The sequence below is a fragment of the Polypterus senegalus genome, chromosome 1, assembly GCF_016835505.1.
Source record: "Polypterus senegalus isolate Bchr_013 chromosome 1, ASM1683550v1, whole genome shotgun sequence".
In the NCBI taxonomy this organism is placed as follows: domain Eukaryota; kingdom Metazoa; phylum Chordata; class Cladistia; order Polypteriformes; family Polypteridae; genus Polypterus; species Polypterus senegalus.
Window position 1 is genome coordinate 5,459,228 of NC_053154.1, and position 21,471 is coordinate 5,480,698.

The window sequence follows — 21,471 nt, forward strand, 5'->3', positions numbered from 1 at the left end:
ACAACGGAAATGTGAGTGTGAACATCATCAGGGGAATACATATGTGCGCAGAATTATTAGGCAACTATTAGTGTGCAGATTTATTATGCAACTAAAGGAAAAATGAAAATTTTCCCATCTCACTTGTTTCTTTTCATCTGTTATAGTGAGAATAATAAACAAACACCTCAAAATTTACAAATAAACATCTCTGACATTTCAAAATCAATCAATCAATCAATCAATGACCAATATAGCCACCCTTCTTTCCAATAACAGTCATAAGCCTTTCCATTCATGGAGTCTGTCAGTTTCTTGATCTGTTGACGATCAGCTTTTTGTGGAGCAGTGACTACAGCCTCCCAGACACTCTTCAGAGAGGTGGATTGTTTTCTCCCCCGTAAATCTAGCGTTTAAGAAGTGCCCACAAGTTCTCGACAGGGTTTAGGTCAGATGAGGAAGGGGCCATGTCATTATTCCTTCATCTTTAAGGCCTTTACTGGCTGGCCACGCAGTGGAGAACTTCGATGCAAGTGATGGAGCATTGGCCTGCATAAAAATCATGGTCTTCTTCAAAGATGTAGACTTTTTCCTGTATCACTGTTTGAAGAAAGTGTCTTTGAAAAACTGGCAGTAGGTTTGGGAGTTGATTTTGAGTTCATCTTCAATGCAAAAAGGTCCAACTAGCTCATCTTTAAAAATACCAGCTCATACCAGTACCCCACCTCCACGTTGGAGTGGAGCTCTGCGCCCATTACTGATCCACAGGTCCATCCATCTGGTCCATCAAGAGTCACTCTCATCTCATCGGTCCATAAAACCTTTAAAAAAAATGTCTTCAGATATTTCTTGGCCCAGTTTTGACGTTTCAACTTATGTTTCTTGTTCAGTGGTGGTTGGGTTTCAGCCCTCCTTACCTTGGCCATGTCTTTGAGCACTGAACACCTTGTACTTCTGGGCACTCCAGGTAGGTTGCAGCTCTGGAATATGAAAGTACTGGAGGATAATGGGTTCCTGGTAGCTTCACATTTGATTCTTCTCAAATCTTTGGCAGCTAATTTGCGTCTTTTGTTCTCAACACGTTTCTTGCGACCCTGTTGACTATTTGCAACAAAATGTTTGATGGTTCTGTGATCACACACCAATATCTTAGCAATTCCAAAAGTGCTGCATCCCTCTGAAAGACTTTTTACAATTTTTGACTTTTCAGAGTCAGTTAAATCTCTTTTTTGGCCCGTTTTGCCTGAGGAAAACTAGCTGCCTAATAATTCTGCACACCTTGATATAGGGTGTTGATCTCCTTAGGCCACACCCTCCCTCATTACACAAATACACATCACCTGACGTGCTTAAATCCAATAAGCATTCAAGTTAATACAGCTTGGAGTTGGAATATACGCATTAAAAATGATGATATGGTCAAAATACACTGTGTGCACAATTATTAGGCAAGTGAGTATCTATCTATCAGTGCCTGCCTGTCTGTCTGTCTATCTATCTATCTACCGACTTGTTCATGAATCAAGTGAGTTAATTATTAATTTGATTTGTTCTTGATGGTTGTTTCGGGTGGCATGGTGGCGCAGTGGTAGCGCTTCTGCCTCACAGTTAGGTGACCCGGGTTTGCTTCCCGGGTCCTCCCAGTGTGGAGTTTGCTTGTTCTCCCCGTGTCTGCGTGGCTTTCCTCCCACAGTCCAAAGACATGCTGGTTAGGTGCATTGGTGATTCTAAATTGTCCCATAATAAAATTGTAATTCCGGGGTTTGTTTCCTGCCTTGTGTCCTGTGTTGGTTAGGATTGGCTCCAGCAGACCCCCGTGACCCTGTAGTTAAGATATCGCGGGATGGATGAATGGATGTTTCTTTAAAGTACATAATATAAAAATATCATTGTCTTGCGGTTTACACCTCAAATATCCATCCCCATATCTGAATATACGAGAAGTCCAGGGGACACCACTCCCAATTTTTTATTTTAGATTTCTTTCTTGAGGTTATTTTTCTTCATGTAGTCAATTTTGTGCTCCCCACTTGTGTGTATTCATCATATCTCAGCACAATTAGGAGTTTACACGGCACCGTCTACCTCCTGTCTATGGCAGAATTTGCCGGGTAGCTGTATTTAAGGTCATTTTGTTGATTTCATGAGAGGGTTTCCATTGCACAGTGAAAGCCTTCAAGACACTCTTATAAAAGATGGCACATGCATAATCTTGCTTTTATGAAATATTTAATTATATAGTACACGTTGTTCGATCTTAACCTCATTCCCAATTTTATAATGACAAATAGACCTCCTGGTTCACAATTCCCAAAGAAGGCACAGAGGCTGATTACTGAAAGAAGCTGGCGATTCCATATCCAAAAAAAAAACGAAAAGGAACTTTATTTAAAAACAGTAAACACACATCAAATAAAAGAAACAAACCCCATCGCCACCATTCGGGCACAACTTACTTAAGAGTATGCAGATCCGAAATCCGTGTAAAATTGTAAGTAGGAAAATAAAATATGCAAGGTGGTCCAACCCACCATTTTTTTTTTTATCATATTTTCAAATAGTATCAAGACAGTTTGAGAATAAAGCTGACGGCTGCTTTATAAAAACAAAATAACACCATATTATACTAACTACCCAAATCATAACAGCTAAATAAAAGCAGCCCAAAAATAACACAAATAAAAGTGAAGTGTAGATTGAGTGAAGGGTATTTTCCGGCACACAAGCGCCCCCTTCTGGACGGCGCGCCGCTGGCAGGTGGATGGACGAGTACAATACGTATTGAATAAACGACTTCTGGTGCAAATCCAAAGGCAGAAAACGTAACACAAAAAAACGAACAAATCAACACTCACTGCAAAATTCACCCTGACTGACTAACGATGCCACAGCGGGTACTATCAGCGGGAGTCTTGAAAAGATAAACCGAAATGAATTTTGTGAGGACCATCACTAATGACCATTCATCTTTATAAGGCACATCTTTGTAACACTGGGGGTACCCATGGCTTATTTAATAAAACGTATTGAGGAAATTTGACTTAAAATATCATTTTCCGACACTATGGATCAACTCTGTGACTTTTCCACCCCAAAAAGGTGAAACCAGCACTGAGATTTTGACAATGACGTGAGAGCAGTCGATGGACAGACGTTGTGGATCTATAGATTAGTCTGTAATGGAAAGAGCAGGCGCAGAAAAAGTGTGGCTGCATGGGTGGGAGGATGTCTCTCTTGGGTAGGCGGGCGTCTTTCAGATGGCACCCTTGGTGAAATTTCCGCTTTCTCTGGACTTGATAAGCGAAGTCATGCCTGATAAAAAACGCAAGAGCGATAGCGATGTCAGGAATGTCGTGAAAGGTTTTTCAGACATTTTGGTTAACAGTCCTGGGTCCTGCCTTCTACAAGCCGTGTAAAAGAAGGTCGGCGGGGCGCCTCTATAAATATCTTGACTTTAACTCTATAGCCCACCCCCCCCCCCCTTACAAACACAAACCCCTCCCACAAGTTGTTTCAGTAGCATGGTCACACGTCTCCTCCCGATGCGCGAGTCCACACAACTACACCTGATCTACTTGCTCATCAAGTATTATGACTGTGGAGTCTTCATTTGTGCCTCCATTCTCCATTATTTTCTGTTGGTTCATCAGAAGGACCATTTCCTGATCCCTTTCTTTCTGGGCTGTCCCCTCTTGATTGCCCTCAGTGGGTTGGCCTGAGATCACCAGCTTCTGCCTCTTCCTATTGTGCCTAAAAGCAAAAAGAAAAACAGAATTTCATCTCTTTGATGACTCGTTCTTGATGGCAGGTCACTTTACGTAGTCATTTGGAAGTGGAGTTAGTGAAAGTCCATGTCAGTGTGTATCCGCCAAGGAAAAACATTAACTGAAAAGAAAAGAAGGATAAGAACACCACATACCAGCTGTATAGCCTTCAGCAGGTAACATAAGTAGAGGGAAGGAAGGAACAAAGCCAGGGCAGATGGAAGGAGAAGAGGTGACATTAAGTGACAAAAAGCTGCCATTAGAGGTGATGAGGGGACAACTGAAAAAGTCAGTCTGTCTTTAAGACCTGGAGGACTTGTACATCCACTGACTCCCACACTACTCTTCCCTACACCTCCTTCCATCCCTAGAATCCAAAAAAACTCTCAACCTCGTTTATACTCCCTTACACTCCACCTCCTCTGCAGCAAGTATATATGTATATAAATACATACATTATATATATAAACTGCTCAAAAAAATTAAAGGAACACTTTGAAAACACATCAGATCTCAATGGGAAAAAGAAATCCTCCTGGATATCTATACTGATATAGACTGGGTAATGTGTTAGGAATGAAAGGATGCCACATCGTTTGATGGAAATGAAAATGATCAACCTACAGAGCCCTGAATTCAAAGACGCCCCAAAACTCAGAGTGAAAAAATGATGTGGCAGGCTGGTCCATTTTGCCCAAATTGAATTGCAGCAACTCCAAATTGGACGCAGCACTTTGTATGGCCCCTGTGTTCTTGTATACATGCCTGACAACATCGGTGCATGCTTCTCATGAGATGACAGATGGTGTTGTAGGGGATCTCCTCACAGATCTGGACCAGGGCATCACTGAGCTCCTGGACAGTCTGAGGTGCAACCTGGTGGCATTGGATGGACCAAAACATAATGTCCCAGAGGTGTTCTATTGGATTTAGGTCAGGAAAGTGTGGTGGCCAGTCAATGGTATCAATTCCTTCATCCTCCAGGAACTGCCTGCATACTCTCACCACATGAGGCCAGGAATTGTCGTGCACCAGGAGCCACTGTACCAGCATAGGGTCTGACAATGGGTCCAAGGATTTCATCCTGATACCTATTGGCAGCCAAGGTGCCTTTGTCAAGCCTGTAGCGGTCTCTGTGACCCTCCATGGATATGCCTCCCCAGACAATCATTAACCCACCACCAAACTGCTCATGCTGAATGATGTTACAGGCAGCATAATGTTCTCCATAGCTTCTCCAGACCCTTTCACTTCTGTCTCGTGCTCAGGGTGAACCTGCTCTCATCTGTAAAAAGCACAGGGCACCAGTGGTGCATCTGCCAATTCTGGTATTCTATGGCGAATGCCAATCGAGCTGCATGCTGCTGGGCAGTGAGCTCAGGGCCCATTAGAGGACATGGGGCCCTTGGGTCACCCTCATGAAGTCTTTCTGGTTGTTTGGTCAGAGACATTCACACCAGTGGCCTGCTGGAGGTCATTTTGTAGGGCTCTGGCTGTGCTCATCCTGTTCCTCCTTGCCCAAAGGAGCAGATACTGGTCCTGCTGATGGGTTATGGACCTTCTATGGCCCTCTCCAGCTCTCCTAGAGTAACTGCTTGTCTTCTAGAATCTCCTCCATGCCCTTGAGACTGTGCAGGGAGACACAGCAAACCTTCTGGCAATGACACGTATTGATGTGCCATCCTGGAGAAGTTGGACTACCTGTGCAACCTCTGTAGGGTCCAGGTATCGCCTCATGCTACCAGTAGTGACACTGACTGTAGCCAAATGCAAAACTAGTGAAGAAACAGTCAGAAAAGATGAGGAGGGAAAAATGTCAGTGGCCTCCACCTGTTAAACCATTCCTGTTTTGGGGGTCATCTCATTGTTGCCCCTCTAGTGCATCTGTTGTTAATTTCATTAACACCACAGCAGCTGAAACTGATTAACAACCCCCTCTGCTACTTAACTGACCAGATTAATATCCCATAAGTTTCATGGACTTTATGCTATACTCTGATTAAAAAGTGTTCCTTTAATTCTTTTGAGCAGTATATATATATATATGAGAGAGAGAGAGAGAGAGAGAACACACAGTACACATACATACACACAAACACACACACACACATTATATATATATAAATATATATAAAAGTTTGTTTACCTTTGCTTCTGCACAATAGCAATGCAGACAAAGCTGAATATTAGCACGGCCACGATGACAGCAGAAATGATCAGCCAGTCTGAAATAGAAGATAAAGAAGTTAAATGTCACACAAAAGTTGTCCATACAGAATATGAAGGCCTCGAGTACAATAACACCTATCTGGAGCTCAATCCAATGTCCCTGGACGATGCCCTTGGAACAGCCTGCTGTCATCTTATACTCAGCAGGAATCAAAATGAGAACCGTATTCCACCACTTACCGATTGGTCACACATAAGAGATGTCTGTTTTTACTCTGCGTGAGAATAAAAGTTTTGATGAAGACTCTACAACTACTTCATTCTTCAGGACTCAAATCGCTTACACCTGAACACCAGCAAAGCCAAGGAGCTGGTGGTGGATTTTAGGAAGACCAGGCCCCTCATGGACCCCATGATCATCAAACATGACTGTGCAGAGGGTGCAGACCTGTAAATACCTGGGAGTGCAGCTGGATGATAAATTGGACTGGACTGCCAATACTGATGATCTGTGTAAGAGAGGACAGAGCCGACTATACTTCATTAGAAGGCTGGCGTCCTTCAACATCTGTAATAAGATGCTGCAGATGTTCTATCAGACGGTTGTGGCGAGCGCCCTCTTCTACGCGGTGGTGTGCTGGGGAGGCAGCATAAAGAAGAAGGACGCCTCACGCTTGGACAAACTGGTGAGGAAGGCAGGCTCTATTGTAGGCATGGAGCTGGACAGTTTGACATCCATGGCAGAGCGACGGGCGCTGAGCAGACTCCTGCCAATCATGGAGAATCCACTGCATCCACTGAACAGGATCATCTCCAGACAGAGGAGCATGTTCAGCGATAGACTGCTGTCACCGTCCTGCTCCACTGACACACTGAGGAGACCCCACACTATTCGACTCTTCAATTCCACCAGGGGGGATAAATGTTAACATTATACAAAGTTATTGTCTGTTATACCTGCATTGTTATCACTCTTTAATTTAATATTGTTTTTCATCAGTATGCTGCTGCTGGAATTTCCACTTGGGATAGATAGATAAGATAGGAAAGGCACTATATAATAGATAGATAAAGTCACTATATAATAGATAGATAGATACATACATACTTTATCTATCTATTATATAGTGCCTTTCCTATCTATCAATCGTTCAGTTAATTCTGATCTCTCCCTCAAATGCCTTGTTCTCCATTTAGCTAATATATTTTTGTTCATGCTGGAGTATCAACATACCTAGCCAGGTTCACAAAGGATTTTTGCACTTAACCCTAGATTAACATGGTGCCATGCCCTTCATGCCCACCTTGTTTACATACAGAGCCTGTTATAAAGATTTTCTTTGGTGCAGATTTCTTCATTAGTCAAATCCGGCCAACTATAGAAGTACTGGTCACGCTACCATGAGTCATTCTTCCGTTACTTTAGGCATGGCTTCAGCGGAGATCCAGCTGAGATCATGTCCATTAATAAGGAGGGGTCACACACGTGCACATGGGAGGCAGCCAAAAGGACCAAAAGAAGGTAATTCCACACCAAGCCAGAGGGTGGCGGAGTGCAGTAAACCTCTCTCTTTTATTCCTGCAGACCAAACATCAGAAATTCTGCCTGGACCTGATGATGTCACTTCCTGTTCCGGCCTCGATGACATCACTTCTGCCAACCTGCCCTAAATACCAGTTAACTTCCGCTTGTCAACTCAGTTCTGTTTTGGACCTGTACACAACTGCACTACCAATTTTCATTTCTTTGCAGCCTTATTCGAGTATATGGGTGGCTGCCCCAAACCTTTTTCCTGTGTCAAGGCATTTCCTTTCACACCAGGAGCAAAGGAGAACTTCAAATGGCACACAGCTTGGTTAAACTACTTGTCACAGATTGCACTCCCAATTTCTAAAAGGTTTCAGTGAGCTGCTCTTAACTGGTTCAGGTCATATCTAACTGGTAGACACTTTTCAGTGACTTTAAATTCCTCTTTTTTGTCTACTGCTCCTCTTAAATATGGTGTTCCTCAGGGATCCATTTTGGGTCCTATCTTATTCTCTATATACCTTCACCCTATTGGAGCTATTTTTAGGAAATGTAACATTTCTTTTCACTGCTATGCTGATGATACTCAGGTTTATATTCCCGTCTGCAACTCTGCAATAAATCAACTGCAAGACTGACTTTCTGAACTGAGATCCTGGATGGCTGATAATTTTCTTGATCTGAAATAAAAACAAAATGGAGGTGCTTATAGCGGGTCCATCAGCTAAAGCCCAAATTGGTCTTGGACTTCTCGGCTCTCTCTCTGTCTTTTGCAAACCTCAAGTCCGCAATCTTGGTGTTATCTTTGACAGTAACCTCTCTTTTGAGAAACAAGTTAATTCTGTAGTCAAGAGTTGCTTTTTCCAGCTTCGTCTATTAGGTGAGATCAAGCCTTTATTATCTTCTAGGGATCTTGAGAAAGCTACTCCTGCTTTTATCTTTTCTCGCTTCGATTACTGCAACTCGCTGTATTCTGGGATCAGCAAATCTCTGATACGCAGGTTTACAGTTGGTCCAGAATGCTGCCACTCGCTTTCTGGTTGGGACAAGAAAGTCCGACTCTGTTTCTCCAATCTTAGCTTCTTTACACTGGCTGCTGCCTGTTAGTTTTCAAATTGATTTTCAAATCTTGTTGCTAGTTTTTAAATCTTCACATGGGCTCGCTGCTGCCTATTTATCTGAACTGTGTGTTTTATACCAGCCATCTAGAGTGCTGAGATCTTCTGGTCACTTGTCTCTTGTTGTCCCTCGTACCGAGTGTCAAACTAAGGGGGACAGACAGGGCTGTGGACCCCTAATCTGTGAAACTCTTTACTCGTCACATAAAGGAGTCGTCGACAATTCAAAACGACATTAAAGACTCGTTTCTATTCACTTGCATTACGTGACCTTCAGTAATACTGATGGCTTCCTCATTGTGATTACATAGCATTACCTCTATTTATTATTTGTTTTATCTATGTTCATTTATTTTATTTCTATTTATGTTATTCATGTTAATTGTACATTTTTCTTTTATTCTATTATTGTAAAGCACTTTGGCCACAGCATTCCTATGTTGTTTTAAATGTGCTATATAAATAAATTAGAGGTACAACTCATCATCATATGGTCCTAAATTGTCCCTAGTGTGTGCTTGGTTGGTGTGTGTGTGCCCTATGGTGGGCTGGCCCCCTGCCCGGGGTTTGTTTCCTGCCTTGCGCCCTGTGTTGGCTGGGATTGGCTCCAGCAGACCCCCGTGACCCTGTGTTAGGATAATGGATGGATGGACGGATGGACTTTGTATAGAAGGGAAAATGAAAATGAAGTCAGAGCTAAAAATTGCAGAGGTCCTCCAGCAATAAGTTCTTTAGCTCACCTCCTGGTATTAAAAGTAATCCCACCTGAATGGAGCATTAAGTTAAAGATTCCTCACTCCCACTCTGCCTGTCTTACTTTGTAATCTGAACATTTTTAATTTGAGAATCGTGTGAGCTTGTTGTGATGTGGGTAGATTAGCGTCCATAGATGTGCGCTGGTGTCATTATCTGAGATAACACTCTCCAGTATGTCCCTGGGACAGTGAAGGTCAGTCCCACGCTAATGGGAGTCTTGTGAACCTGCCACCGCCGATGACACTGCAGAGGGACAAGCCAAGCAAATGAGGGCACCACACAAAGCAAGAGGAAGGTGAAACAGTGCTCAGTGCTTTTATTAAAAAAAAAAATTAAAAAAACCAAATCCAATTAATGTTCAAAAGTGCCGTGTAAAATCTGTAATAAATAAATAATCCAGTAAAAGTGAAAGTGGAGATTAAAGTTCAAGTAGATAAATCCATTAAAAGGGAGGTTAAAAACCATCTGGCAGGACACTGTCCTCTTCTAAAAGCCTGATGCATCTTTCTTAAAACTGACGTCTCCTCTGCTTATCCCGTACGGGCGTCGCAGCGGAGGAGTCGCCCTGCCGACAGACTCAGCCAACCTGCCACGGGGTCCCTCTCCGGACTTGGGCTCGGCTCATCAAAGGCTGTGACGCTCATATTGGGGCTCTCAGTCCAAGCCTCCTTGACCCCTGCTGCATTCATTCCCTGTCTTCTGCGGCGAGTCATTTACACACTTGCTCAACCGGAGTGATTCATTTCAACTGCCCCGAGTGTCGGCCACACACTCCTCACCTCTCCAAGGGTTCACTTTCTCTCTCGAGCCCACTCTCTTCATGTCGTTGTCTCTCCATTGCGTCTTCCGGCCCTCTTCTCTTTCTTTAACCTCCACTCTAATGTCCGTGTTTTTTTATTGCACTTACTTTCCAATTGGCCTTTAAAATCCCTTGCACCCCCTTTTTTATGCTGGGGATCAGTCGAAGGTGCGATCACCTGATTGCTGCCCTAGGCTGATAATGAGACAACCAGACCGGCTGCACATGCCGGCTGGCAAGGCAACTCACCAACCTGAAGACGCGCCATCTTCTCAGACGATCGCTCTCACCAGCACAAGCACATCCATTATTGATTTATTTAAAATCGGCCACCTTCTTCTGAGCCGTGGACCCATATACCACAGTCCCATCTAATGAAGGTGGTTCAATTTGTATCACCATTGTGGATGTGGTGAAGTGTCCGAAACTGACGCTCACTCAGTATTTGTATCATTTTTATTCTCTTTACACTTCTGACTGTATACTGTTTTACAGTAAAAAATAAAAATGTGATTTTTTGAGCCCAAAAAAATGCAACGCTTTTTACATGTTTTTTTCGAGAAAAAAAATGAAATGCTTGCTGATGTTCTACAGATTGTTTGAAAAAGCTGAACACGTTCAATAATTTCTATTAATAAACAAGCAAAGAAGTCCAATCTTTGACACTATACACTAGTGTGAAAAACTATTTGCCCCCTTCCTGATTTCTTATTCTTTTGCATGTTTGTCACACAAAATGTTTCTGATCATCAAACACATTTAACCATTAGTCAAATATAACACAAGTAAACACAAAATGCAGTTTTTAAATGATGGTTTTTATTATTTAGGGAGAAAAAAAATCCAAACCTACATGGCCCTGTGTGAAAAAGTAATTGCCCCCTTGTTCAAAAATCACCTACCTGTGGTGTATCACACCGGAGTTCAATTTTCAGGCCTGATTACTGCCACACCAGTTTCAATCAAGAAATCACTTCAATAGGAGCTGCCTGACACAGAGAAGTAGACCAAAAGCACCTCAAAAGCTAGACATCATGCCAAGATCCAAAGAAATTCAGGAACAAATGAGAACAGAAGTAATTAAGATCTATCAGGCTGGTAAAGGTTATAAAGCCATTTCTAAAGCTTTGGGACTCCAGCGAACCACAGTGAGAGCCATTATCCACAAATGGCAAAACATGGAACAGTGGTGAACCTTCCCAGGAGTGGCCGGCCGACCAAAATGACCCCAAGAGCGCAGAGACGACTCATCCGAGAGGTCACAAAAGACCCCAGGACAACGTCTAAAGAACTGCAGGCCTCACTTGCCACAATTAAGGTCAGTGTTCATGACTCCACCATAAGAAAGAGACTGGACAAAAACGGCCTGCATGGCAGATTTCCAAGACGCAAACCACTGATAAGCAAAAAGAACATTAGGGCTCGTCTCAATTTTGCTAAGAAACATCTCAATGATTGCCAAAATACCTTGTGGACTGATGAGACAAAAGTTGAACTTTTTGGAAGGCAAATGTCCCGTTACATCTGGCGTAAAAGGAACACAGCATTTCAGAAAAAGAACATCATACCAACAGTCAAATATGGTGGTGGTAGTGTGATGGTCTGGGGTTGTTTTGCTGCTTCAGGACCTGGAAGGCTTGCTGTGATAGATGGAACCATGAATTCTACTGTCTACCAAAAATCCTGAAGGAGAATGTCCGGCCAACTGTTCGTCAACTCAAGCTGAAGCGATCTTGGGTGCTGCAACAGGACAATGACCCAAAACACACCAGCAAATCCACCTCTGAATGGCTGAAGAAAAACAAAATGAAGACTTTGGAGTGGCCTAGTCAAAGTCCTGACCTGAATCCAATTGAGATGCTATGGCATGACCTTAAAAAGGCGCTTCATGCTAGAAAACCCTCAAATAAAGCTGAATTACAACAATTCTGCAAAGATGAGTGGGCCAAAATTCCTCCAGAGCGCTGTAAAAGACTCATTGCAAGTTATCGCAAACGCTTGACTGCAGTTATTGCTGCTAAGGGTGGCCCAACCAGTTATTAGGTTCAGGGGGCAATTACTTTTTCACACAGGGCCATGTAGGTTTCTCCCTAAGTAATAAAAACCATCATTTAAAAACTGCATTTTGTGTTTACTTGTGTTATATTTGACTAATGGTTAAATGTGTTTGATGATCAGAAACATTTTGTGTGACAAACATGCAAAAGAATAAGAAATCAGGAAGGGGGCAAATAGTTTTTCACACCACTGTACGTACATACATACATACATACATACATATATATATATATATATATATATATATATACACACACACACACACACACATATATATATATAAATGTCAAAATAGTAGTATTCTTACAGGAGACTTACTTACTGTAACAAATAAGGACCAATTTTGACTGGAAAGAGATTGGATGGACCAAATTTTCTCTCTGGCTATACAAATTAAAATAGAGCTGTGGGAATCTTAATACATAAAACAATCTCATTTGTAACATCAAACGTAGCATCTTATCCTAAAAGCGTGATATGTTCTGCCCTCCTGAACCCGCCCCTTCCTGGTCACAACACTGATAGCTGGCTGTATCGCCATCTTGGACAAGTCTGAAGAAGACTCCCATTTGACTAAGATTTCATTTATTATTTCTTTCACGCAAACTTCCTTTTTTTTGACTAACATAATATATGGGGTTCACAATGGCGCCCCAAACCTTTTTATGCGTCTCTTGCTTTTCATATATATATATATATATATATATATATATATATATATATGAGAGAGAGAGAGAGAGAGAGAGAGAGAGAGAGAGAGAGAGTATATACATATATATTCATCCATTCATTATCTAACCTGCTATATCCTAACTACAGGGTCACAGGGGTCTGCTGCAGTCAATCCCAGCCAACATAGGGCACAAGGCAGGAAACAAACCCTGGGCAGGGTGCCAGCTCACCACAACAGTATTTATCATTCGCTTTGAAAGATTATCATTTAAGCTAGAGGTGATGGCACTCCTCAGAAACAAGCAAGAGATTATATATGAAAATAACCACATTCGTATCTTCCCTGATTTCTCTCCAGCAACAGCTACTAAATGCGCAGCCTTCTACAACATTAAACAGCGGTTACGGCAAGCCAACGTCAAATACAGCCTCTTGTATCCGGCCAAACTGAAAGTGGAATTGCAGGGTCAATTCTATGTCTTCGCTAGCAAGGAAGAAGCAGAAAAGGAATTAAGAAAGCTGATCCCGGGACTATTCTGATACATAATAGTGAGTCATGGTCATTAATGATATGGCAAGGATTAATAATCTACTGTCTGATCTATTTGTTTAAAATATGGGTTTTTATCATCATATATTCTCATTATTACTCATTATTAGTAGGACGCTATCTGTTTATGTTTTATTGTGCTTAATTAGTTTTCTTTTCTCTCTTTTTTTTTTTTTAATCATTTAATTATTTTCTCTCTACCCTAAGCGAGACTGTTCAACACCGTACCCTTGGTTTATTGTTATTACTATTATTGCATTAATGCGGATTCTGGACAAACACCATTCCCTGGGTTTATTATCCGGGTGTATTATCTTAATACATTAAGATTGCTGAAGATTATATATATTTTAAGTGCACAATTTTTTTAGACTATATTGGTAATAGATATCTCTATTTTTAACCCTAAAACGCCGCTACATGGGGGCTTGTTTTGCTTTGGACGTGCTCTGGCTCTGGGTATGTCAGAGGACTGGGACTGTGAAGTGGGTTTAGCCTCACTTGGGGAGGCAAAAGGGAGGGTGGGGGGTTAAGGGGAGAGAAAGAGAGCAGGCTTGATCTATACCTAATCTATCCTTTAATCTTTATAATTATAACTACCAACGTAATAATAAGCTGCATGGCAATAACTCTTGGGGAAATAGGAAATTAAGGCCGAAGCTGTCTCACTTCCAGTTAAGACTATAAAATGACATCAAAAACTCAGAATCAATGTCTCCATGATGGGACAGTTAACTTCGTGAGCTGGAATGTTAAAGGCCTGAATCACGAATTAAAGAGAAAGAAAGTACTCTCTCACCTAACAGGTCTAAACGCTAAAATAGTATTTTTACAGGAGACCCACTTACTAAGCAAGGATCAGTTCGCTGCAAAAGACTGGACTGGCCAAATGTTCCATTCTAGTTTTACAAAGAAAACTAGAGGTGTGGGAATTCTCATACATAGAACAGTACCATTTGTAGCATCAGATGTAGTATTGGATCCTGAAGGGAGATATGTAATGGTCATGGGAGACTTATCTAACTGTAAAATGATTTTGATAAATGTTTATGCACCTAATGTTGATGATAAGGAATTTATACAAAATTTATTTGCATCCATTCCCAATCTGAACACTCATAAAGTTATAATGGCTGGGGACTTTAATTGTGTTTAAATCCACTTTTAGATAGGACTTCTCCACAGGGGAACGGCATCTAACACCGCAAAGATAATTACAAAGTTTATAACTGATCACAACTTATCAGACCCTGGAGGTTTTAAACCCAAATTCAAGAACATATTCTTTCTACTCACCAGTACATCATTGCTACTCAAGGATTGATTACTTCTTTATAGACAATAACTTCTTGCAAATACAATGCTATTGTTATTTCTGACCATGCACCTATGATCTTGGAGCTAAAATTACTAAGCCCCATACACTCACCCGCAGATGGCGCCTCAACTTCTATTAGCAGACGAGAATTGTACAGAATTTATATCCAAACAAATCAAATTTTTCTAGAGACAAATACATCCTCAGAGATCTCTGCAGGAATACTCTGGGAAACTCTTAAGGCCCTCTTAAGAGGACAGAAATAAATTAGAAGCCAAGAAAGTAGCAGAGATAAAAAGCGAAATTACTAAAATAGATGAAGAACATGCCAGACTACCAAGCGAGACTCTACATAGGAAAAGGCAGGCTCTACATTCAGAATTAAACCTCTTGACAACTAAAGAAACTGAACAACTAATTTACAAATCCAGACATCATTACTATGAACATGGAGAGAAAGCTAATAAGCTTTTAGCTCAACAAATTCACAAGCAAGAAGTGCACAACGCAATCTCAGTAATCACCAACGAACGGAGATAAAATCATGAACACAAAAATATAATGCACACTTTCAGAGACTACTATAAATCCCTATATACTACTGAGTTTAAAGAAGACAATACACAATCTAATGCATTTCTGGATACGTTACAGATACCACAAATAAACACTTTTAGTGCAGAGGAACTTGATAAACCTCTGGCGTTATCAGAATTACTAGATGCTATAAAGTCACTCCAAGGCGGGAAAGCAGCAGGCCCTGATGGCTACCCTGCAGAATTTTACAAGAAATTCTCCGCTCAGCTAGCTCCCCTCCTATTAGCAACATTTACAGAAGCCAGAGATAACCAATCTCTTCCTCAAACCTTTCGCCAAGCACTAATCACTGTTTTTCCAAAACAAAATAAGGACTTATTACAATGTGCATCATACAGACCAATTTCAGTTCTGAATGATGTTAAAATACTCTCTAAAATCATAGCTAGAAGAATGGAGAAGGTGCTCCCCTCGGTAATATCACAAGACCAAACTGGATTTATTAGGGGCCGACACTTATCTTCAAATCTTCAACGCCTGTTTAATGTAATATACTCACCAACTAAATCAAACACCCCAGAAATATTATTATCATTGGATGCAGAAAAAGCATTCAACATGATTGAATGGAAATACCTTTTTACTACATTGGAGAAGTTTGGGTTTGGCCCGAACATTTGTGCATGGACTAAATTACTGTATACTAACCCAGAAGCTTCAGTTTGCATCAACAACATTTGCTCAGATTACTTTAAACTAGAACGTGGCACTAGACAAGGATGCCCCTTGTCACCGCTATTGTTTGCAATTGCCATTGAACCACTGGCAATACACTGTCGAAATACTGATCAGATAAAGGGGATTATCAGAGAAGGACTGGAACAGAAAATCTCATTATATGCAGATGATATGGTATTGTATATTTCGGCCTCCCTGCGTGGAGTTTGCATGTTCTCCCCGTGTCTGCGTGGGTTTCCTCCGGGCGCTCCGGTTTCCTCCCACAATCCAAAGACATGCAGGTTAGGTGGATTGGCGATTCTAAATTGGCCCTAGTGTGTGCTTGGTGTGTGGGTGTGTTTGTGTGTGTCCTGCGGTGGGTTGGCACCCTGCCCAGGATTGGTTCCTGCCTTGTGCCCTGTGTTGGCTGGGATTGGCTCCAGCAGACCCCCGTGACCCTATTCGGATTCAGCGGGTTAGAAAATGGATGGATGGATGGATGTATATTTCGGACCCAGAAAATTCTGTGCCTGCAGTCTTAACAGCTCTCACAGAATTTCAAAAGATCTCTGGTCTCAGAATTAATCTGAATAAAAGTGTACTCTTTCCTGTGAATTCTCAAGCATATAATATTAGATTAGATACCCTACCTTTTATCATTGCAGAACAGTTTAAATACCTCGGGGTAAACATCACAAGTAAACATAAAGCTCTATATCAACAAAATTCCGTCTGCATGGAAAAAATTAAACAAGACTTGCATAAATGGTCAACCCTTCATCTCACACTAGCTGGAAGAATTAACACTGTTAAGATGAATATTCTTCCTAAGCTCCTTTTTTTATTTCAAAACATTCCAATATACATTAATAAATCGTTCTTTAGGCAAATAGATTCAACAATAACCTAATTTATTTAGAATTCAAAACATCCACGCATCCAAAGAACGACCCTACAAAGACAAAAGGCAGAAGGCGGCATGGCTCTACCTAACTTCCAGTTTTATTACTGGGCGGCAAATATATATAGGCGATAAGAACCTGGACACAAACAGAAGAACATACACAGGCTTGGTCCGCAATAGAAGTAAAATCCTGCAGTACTTCTTTATATTCCCTGCTTTGTGCTCCAATAAACACACGTTATCGGCAATACACTAATAACCCAATTGTGCTCCACTCACTTAGAATCTGGAACCAATGGAGAAAGCATTTTAAGACGGAGAAGCTTCTATCTGTGGCACCTCTGCAAGAGAACCACCTCTTTCAACCTTCACAAACATATGCAGTTTTTAATATCTGGAAAAAATTTGGAATTAACTTGCTTAGAGATCTTTATATAGACAACGTCTTTGCATCCTATGAACAATTACATTCCAAATTTAACATTCCAGCTACACATTTCTTTCACTATCTTCAAATCAGGAACTTTGTTAAACAGAACCTTCCAGATTTTCCACATCTTGCACCCTCATCCATGCTGGAAAAAATATTGCTCATTCTCAAGGACTTAGACTCCATCTCTAAAATATATAAAATCATTTTACAATCCCTACCTTTCAAAGATCCAAGAGGACACTGGGAAAAAGATCTCTCAATTAATATATCAGAAAAGGAGTGGAAAGTAGCAATGTAGAGAATTCACCCGAGCTCCATATGCGCAAAGCATACAATTATACGACTCAAAATTATATATCGAGCACATCTGTCGCGACTAAAACTCTCCAAAATGTTTCCAGGACATGATCCAACCTGTGAACGTTGCAACCAAGTCCCAGCCTCACTAAGTCACATGTTCTGGGCCTGCACCAAATTTACATTATTCTGGACAAAAATTTTAATTACCTTTCAGACAGCCTTGGACTCACAATCCCTCCTAACCCATTAACAGCTGTGTTTGGGGGTCTTCCAGAGGGTCTTAAAGTGGAGAAAGACAAACAAATTGTGATTGCATTCACTACACTGTTAGCACACAGACTCATTCTGCTAAACTGGAAGAACCCAAACTCCTCTTTTGAGTCAGTAAGAAACCGATGTGTTATATTATTTGAAATTGGAAAACATCAAATACTCAGAGGATCCGTACAGACTTTTTTCAAAACATGGCAGGATCTAATCAGTAATATTTTAAAATAAGCTAATAAAGCACAGAGAATTTATTAATTTAGGTATGTTTACAAGCCTTAAATTTCACGCCGTTTGCCTTGCTCTCTCTCTCAGGGGTGGGGATCGATTTGTCCTTAGCTCAATTTTTCTTTTTGTAAAAACTTGAATGATTTGTATGGATTGCAATAAAATTAATAAAAAAAAAGTATATATATAGATTATATATATATATATATATATATATATTGTGAACGCTGGCCCCGGCACAGACAGACGGACAACATTTTCTCACCCATCACACTGTTTATTTACACTATGTACAATAATCATGAAAGTCACGTGCACTCACAACCCCAGTGCCTCCAGCACTGATTCCCCCAAGTCCAGGGCCCACAGTTCTGTGCCTTGCTTCCTGGCCGCCTCCTGTCCTCGCTCTCCAGCTCAGTCCGCTTCCTCCCGACTTCCACCAATGACTGGAGGGAGGCGGCCCCTTAAATAAGGTTCCCGGATGAGCCCCAGGTGTTCCGTCCTTAGCCACGCCCCAGCGTGGCGGAAGTGTCGGCTGTCTTCCTGGCAGCTCTCCGGGTGCCACACAAAGTCTTCCCCGGCACTTCCTGGTGTGGCGGAAGTGCGGGCTCCCGGATAGTAGGCACCGGGCGCCGCCTGGCGGTGGCCACGGGTCCCTACAGGGCTGGGCTTGAAGCCCTGTACCCGAGGCCCCTGCCTAACCAGGACGGACGCCCCACTCTGTCTGGAGGAGGCACTCGCCCTCCTCCGGTCCTCAAAGCGCCCCGGCCGGGCTCCAGCCCGACCGGCAACCGCGGGATAAACCGGCATCGGCGCCGCCTGGCGGTGACCACGGGCCCCTACAGGAAGGGCTTCCATGCCCTCAACCCGTGGCCCCAACAGAACCAGGACAGACGCCCCCTCGCGGTCTGGAGGAGGCACAAGCCCTCCTCACGTCCTCCTGGGCGTCCCGGCCGGGCTCCAGCCCCGGCCGGGGGCCACTATATATATATATGATATTATTTAATAATAATAATAATACATTTTATGTATATAGCACCTTTCCCAAGCTCAAAAAAAAAAGACTAACCTACGTAGTAGAGAGTTGAATTTTTTGAAGATGGTGAACCAGCGCCCTTCTCATTCAACTTCAACTCAACAATTGGAGAACTAGTGAGTTCAAAAACAGGAGGTGTCCTTGATGTGGTAGTAGTTACCAATGGGCTAGTTGTGGGAGAAGTCTCCTCTACTATTTCTTCAGTGGTAACTGCATACAGAGTAGTGTCATCAGTGGTAAATTTCTCTGAAAGAACAAAAATTGGATATAAATACTAAGAAATACAAATTCAGTATGGTAGCCAACACGAAATGGAAATGTCTTTCAGTTTTAGGCCAGTCACCATCTGCTTGGCATTTCTGTGTCCCCCATGTATCTACATGGGGAACATTGTCCTTTAACTTTCCAAAAATGTGCCATTTAATGTTTCCTGGAGACTCTAAATCAACTGTGTATGGGCTTGTGTGTCATCGCATCCCGTGAGACACCACTAATCCTTCCATACTTGCTTTTGGCCTTTGGTTGTTGTTGTCAGGATGGCACCCACATATGTTGCTGTGAAGGGTAATCTAAAGGAAGTCTGATTAAAATCTATGCACCTAATGTGGATGACATCCAAAATGTATTGCCATCTACTCTCAATATGAACACTCATAAAATTTGAATACATCTTATTGATTATTTTCAGAGACAAATGCATCTTCAGAGGTCTCTGCAGGAATACTCGGGGAAACTCTGAAGGCTTTATTAAGGGGAGAGATTATTTAATATCTTTCCCATAAAAATAAAATGAGAGACCAAGAAGGCATCAGAGTTGATCAGTGAAATTACCAGAATAGACTGAGAATACGCCAGGCCTCCAAATGAGGCACTTTATAGTCAAAGACCGGTTCTGCAATCACAATTTAATCTCTTGACAACAAAAGAAACAGACCACCTCATCTTCAAATTGCAACATCATTATGAACACGGAGCAAAGGCTCATAAGATCTTAGCTCAACAAATCCACAAGCAGGTTCTCAAGTCAAAGCTTTTCACACAGCTGGTTCAAACCAAGGACCTCTTTACTGTGAAGCAGCAGCTCTTCCTCTGCACCACCTGTGTGATCTGCAAGACACCAGCGTCTCCACTGTGACACTCACGTGTCTATCAAATATAACCAGCTGAAAATGAAACGTACAAACACACACATGCATGCAAACATCTTTATTTTGTACCGACTGATATTTGGACTTTGATTTTCCGTACACATTCACAACATGTCATTTGAACAATTTCTTTTTCTCTGGTTTTATTCTTGAAAATAAAAGCACACTTGTTTTGTTATACCCTTTGTGAAAGTGTTTATTTGATGTTTGGACTTCACGTCAACATTATGTTGTTACCCATCCATCCATTATCCAACCCACTATATCCTAACTACAGAGTCACAGGGGTCTGCTGGAGCCAATCCCTGCCTTTGACACTACTGACCATGAGACATTGCTGTTGTGGCTTCAACATCTTGTTGGGCTTAAAGGGGCCGCTCTTAACTGGTTCAGGTCAGATCTAACTGGTAGACACCTTTCTGTGACTTTAAATTCCTCTTTTTCGTCTACTGATCCTCTTAAATATGCTGTTCCTCGAGGATCCATTTTGGGTCCAATCTTATTCTCTATATACCTTCACCCTATTGGAGCTCTTTTTAAGAAATCTAACATTTCTTTTCACTGCTATGCTGATGATACTCAGGTTTATAGTCCCGTCTGCAACTCTGCAATAAATCAACTGCAAGACTGACTTTCTGAACTGAGATCCTGGATGGCTGATAATTTTCTTGATCTGAATACAAAATAAAATGGAGATGCTTGTAGCGAGTCCATCAGCTAAAGCCCAAATTGGTCTTGGACTTCTCGGCTCTTTTTCTGTCTTTTTCAAACCTCAAGTCCGTAATCTTGGTGTTATCTTTGACAGTAACCTCTCTTTTGAGAAACAGATTCATTCTGTAGTCAAGAATTGCTTTTTCCAGCTTCGTCTATTAGGTGAGATCAAGCCTTTATTATCTTCTAGGGATCTTGAGAAAGCTACTCCTGCTTTTATCTTTTCTCGCTTCGATTACTGCAACTCGCTGTATTCTGGGATTAGCAACTCTCTGATACGCAGGTTACAGTTGGTCCAGAATGCTGCCGCTCGTTTTCTGGTTGGGACAAGAAAGTCCGACTCTGTTTCTCCAATCTTAGCTTCTTTACACTGGCTGCTGCCTGTCAGTTTTCAAATTGATTTTCAAATCTTGTTGCTAGTTTTTAAATCTTCACATGGCCTCGCTGCTGCCTATTTATCTGAATTGTGTGCTTTATAC

General features: G+C 41.7%; 1 protein-coding gene across 4 annotated transcripts in view; it reads right to left on the minus strand.

Moving 5' to 3' along the window:
• Window positions 1-2,234: 2,234 nt before the first annotated feature.
• LOC120517595 (CD44 antigen-like) overlaps window positions 2,235-21,471 on the minus strand; it is a 45,762-nt gene continuing 26,525 nt past the window's right edge. For 3 of the 4 annotated variants that reach the window (XM_039740007.1, XM_039740014.1, XM_039740021.1), the window contains exons 5-7: window positions 19,167-19,379; window positions 5,890-5,968; window positions 2,235-3,729 (exon numbers count right to left, since the gene is read on the minus strand). In XM_039740007.1, coding sequence (XP_039595941.1) covers window positions 3,540-3,729; window positions 5,890-5,968; window positions 19,167-19,379 — 482 coding nt within the window. In that variant the 3' untranslated portion in view covers window positions 2,235-3,539. The remainder of the gene's footprint in view (window positions 3,730-5,889; window positions 5,969-19,166; window positions 19,380-21,471) is intronic. The other variant, XM_039740029.1, reaches the window with a different exon arrangement.